The 3,393-nt window shown below is 52.5% G+C and overlaps 1 protein-coding gene across 1 annotated transcript; it reads right to left on the bottom strand.

Moving 5' to 3' along the window:
* Positions 1–1,903: 1,903 nt before the first annotated feature.
* On the bottom strand, positions 1,904–3,393 carry LOC120416159 (40S ribosomal protein S8). Its single transcript, XM_039577839.2, has 4 exons — positions 3,347–3,393; positions 2,944–3,050; positions 2,466–2,865; positions 1,904–2,210 (listed from the first exon to the last, which is right to left on the bottom strand). Exons 1-4 carry the CDS (start codon positions 3,348–3,350, stop codon positions 2,101–2,103), a joined length of 621 nt encoding a protein of 206 aa, XP_039433773.1. The 5' UTR covers positions 3,351–3,393; the 3' UTR covers positions 1,904–2,100.

Raw genomic sequence — 3,393 nt, 5'->3', positions numbered from 1 at the left:
ACAAATTATTCAAGGTTACACACAAGTTTATTTTGGAATTTTTTAGTATGAATGAGATGATTTTTAATACTTGTTACGAGAGAGATTAGAAGAATCTTTGTCTGGGATAGTTACGATTACCACCACCACCTCGACCTCCCCCCCTTCCGTAGGGTGATGTGTTGTACGACCCACCGCTATTTGTCGCATACAAACTTCGATTCAGCTGATCCAACAACCCGTCAATGTAATCGCCACCACCGCCAAAGTTGTTCTGCCGCACCTGTCGCTCAAACGCCAGATTCCGACTCAACTGATCGTACAAGCTGCCCATTACGTTGCCGGTCGCCGGGCGGTTGTAACTGTTGAACCCGCCACGGCCCCGGCCGCCGAACCTGTTTTGGGGGTGGTGGTACCCTCCGCGATAGGGTCGCCGTTGCGGAGCGTTGTTCGAGGGTGGCGTCGTCTTTTTCGGCGGATTGTCGAACAGATTGACGGTGATTTTCTTGATGGTGATTTGCTCGAATTTGTAGTTTAGTTTGTAGTTGCGTTCGTGGAGGGTTTTCGCGGAGACGGGGTCGATCTTGAGGGTCAGCGTGACGGTTTTGGTGGTTTCGTCGAGCTTGCGGTCGGCGAAAACCCACTTGGCCGTGTCGATGCCATCGTTTTGCTTGCTCAGGAAGTTGGCAATGTCTTCGTCGGTGTCCTGTTCGCTGTCGGGCAGGAGGAGTGTGAACATGTTGGTGCTTTTGAGAACTTTTTCGGAGACTGCTCGCAGGGCGCAACCTTCCCAGAGTTGGAGTTCTCGGGTTCGGTGCTGAAGCCAGGTGATGGTTTGTGGGTCGAGACAATCGAAGACGAGGTAGCCTTTGATGAAGTTGCAACCGGCAAAGTGTGGCTTTGTTTTGCTAACCTTTTGGTCCACCACAAGCTTCAGGATGGCTTCTTTCACCAGCTCGGCCTGGTCTTCGGTGAGGACCGATTGCGGGTAGTTGGCCATCGCGACGATGATCTTGACGCCGTCGCCCGACTTTTTGGACCCGCCTGATTCGAGGTGTTTTTTCCTGGAAGCAGGGTCTTCGACCAGCGTCGGCGCAAGAGCGATGGCTTCTTCCTCGGAGTAGCCGTGCTCTCGCAGTTGGGTGTACTTTTGTTTCGCGACACGGTTCAACGCCTTGCGCTGCTGGGCCAGCTGGACATCATGTTCGGACAACTCGAGACTTTTGCCTTCGGCTGCGGCACGCAGCTCACGGTACTTGGGCGCGTCCTTGGCCAGCTCCGAGGCTTCCTCGTACTCGTAGCCCTGGCTGATGAACCACTTGAAGCGCTTGCGCTGCGAACCGCAGGTGTGAAGTTTTGGCTTTGCTTCCACCGCTTCCTTGCTCTCTTCGCCGTCCACTTCCATGCCGGGTTCGACCTTGACGGTTGAATCGCTGCCTTCCGGCAACGGAGTTTCGTTTTCCGATGCTTGGGGCGCATCGGGGCCCTTGGTTTGGTTGTTTGTTGTTTCTTGCTTGCTCATATTTTGAATCCCACGAGTCGCTAGGGAAGTATTTGGTCCGCTGCGCCAGTGCCCTGCCGTAACGCAGTAAGGGCACAGTTTACTAGTGGGGTGCGCCCCGGTGCCCCACAGGCTCCGTTAGCGGCGAGGTGCTTGACCCCCCTCGCCATTCATCCCTCGACACGGGTCGCGTCACATCTTGGATTCGGGGTTTTTGAAGTTTGTAGTCCATTTGGCGTTACCCAGGCTGCACCACGAGGAGGCGGACTACGCTGCAGCCCATCGAAGCTGTAATGACCAAGTATTAAACGGTACAAACAGAACAAAGCGGGAGATACTTACGAAACGACCTTTGAAGAAGACGACGATTGGCCAGTGATATTCACACAGGCTCACACGAAATGGCAGAACACACAGGTTGGCTTCACTTTTTACGGTTTTTTTTTATTGTGAATATTTTTGTGTATTCCCTTCGCGTACTTTTTTGTTGGAGTGTTGCTCGGTAGAATGTCGCGTACAAACGGTACAATTGATTACCGTTTCACGGTTAAACACTTTCCATCACATCGGTCGGTCACACTTTTTCCTCCGCTCTCTTCCTCACACCCGTTACCGCGCGCTTACTTGGACTTCTTGTTCTTGATCTTCTTGAGATAGAACTCCAGCTCCTTACCCTCCAGCAGGTAACCATCGGCACGGCCACTCTGTCCAGGTCGGGAAGCGATGACGGCTGTTTTGAAACGAGGAAAATACTCAACATTAGTAATCGCTCATAAACAAGATCTTAATTGATTAGTTTCTCTGAACGAGATCAGTGTAACTATGACGAAGCTGGGATCATCTCTCACTGAAACGGTTCCTCGTCTCAAAACGAGACTTGGAACCGTGTTGAACCTTCATTAGAAGGTGTGAGTCGCTTTTGGATTTATCATCATTAAAATGGTTTAAAATAAATAACAACAAAACCACAAACTCGGAAACTCACCCAGCAGACGGCCAGCGTTGAACTGCTCCTCCAGGGCGGGATCGATCTTGGCAGTCTTCTGGCGCTTGGCGTACTTCTTGAGCAGATGCTTGCTGCGCTTCTTGGCCAACACATCCTCCTCGCCGGCCTTCAGGTCACGCTTCTTGCCCAGCGGCAGCAGGTAGTGGCTCTCGTACCACTGACGGAACGGGGCGGCATCGATCACGATGATGGCGTTCTTCACCAGCGTCTTGGTGCGCACGAGCTCGTTGTTGGACGCGTTGTACACGACATCGATGATACGTGCCTTGCGGGCGCATCCCTCCGAAGCCCAGGCAAAGTTGCCGGCGTCCAGGCGGAGCGCACGGAACTTCCTGTTTCCACCGCGGGTTCGCACAAAGTGGATACGGCTGGCTCCAATCTGCAACAGAGAAAATAAATCAATCAGCTAACCTACAAAAAAATGCCCCAAAACAAAGCCGCTCTCCCGTCCTCTTACCTTGGTGTTGGCGGCCGGGCGTCCCAACTCGTACTTCCTCTTCTTGCGGATGGCGGCCTTCTTGCCACCAGTGGCCCGCCTCTTGTGATAGCTATCGCGGCTGATACCTGCAAGAGGGAAACAAGAAACACACGGGTCAAGTTCCGTCGCGCAACACGCACACAGCAGGCTGCGGCAAATGGCCCCAAACAACCGCTCCTCCAAGTGTCAAAATGTATCGGAAACGTGGATAAAAGTTTCCACCCGGAAAGTGGACAAGACAGCCCGGAAAACTCACAAATTGCACCGCATTTGGCGCGCGGCTTGTTAATCTACCGATTAGCACTAATTTCACACCATTCACGAGCCATTTTGATCACTTATTCTCGATATTTTTGGCCGACACGAGCCACCAGCGACTTACCCATCTTGATGTGTTGATCGAGAAAGAAAGAGCGTTTTGTTTTTGCA

This window comes from Culex pipiens, chromosome 3 (genome assembly GCF_016801865.2).
Source record: "Culex pipiens pallens isolate TS chromosome 3, TS_CPP_V2, whole genome shotgun sequence".
Lineage (NCBI taxonomy): Eukaryota > Metazoa > Arthropoda > Insecta > Diptera > Culicidae > Culex > Culex pipiens.
The sequence above is the reverse complement of the archived record's forward strand: the minus strand, read 5'-3'. Positions and strand labels throughout refer to the sequence as shown.

What these genes read in the sequence shown, in the direction of transcription:
- LOC120416159 (XM_039577839.2), bottom strand. An exon ending in GCCCGGCCGCCAACACCAAG is followed by an intron (nt 2,866 to 2,943) that starts GTAAGAGGACGG and finishes TCTCTGTTGCAG; the next exon opens with ATTGGAGCCAGCCGTATCCA. An exon ending in CAACGCTGGCCGTCTGCTGG is followed by an intron (nt 2,211 to 2,465) that starts GTGAGTTTCCGA and finishes GTTTCAAAACAG; the next exon opens with CCGTCATCGCTTCCCGACCT.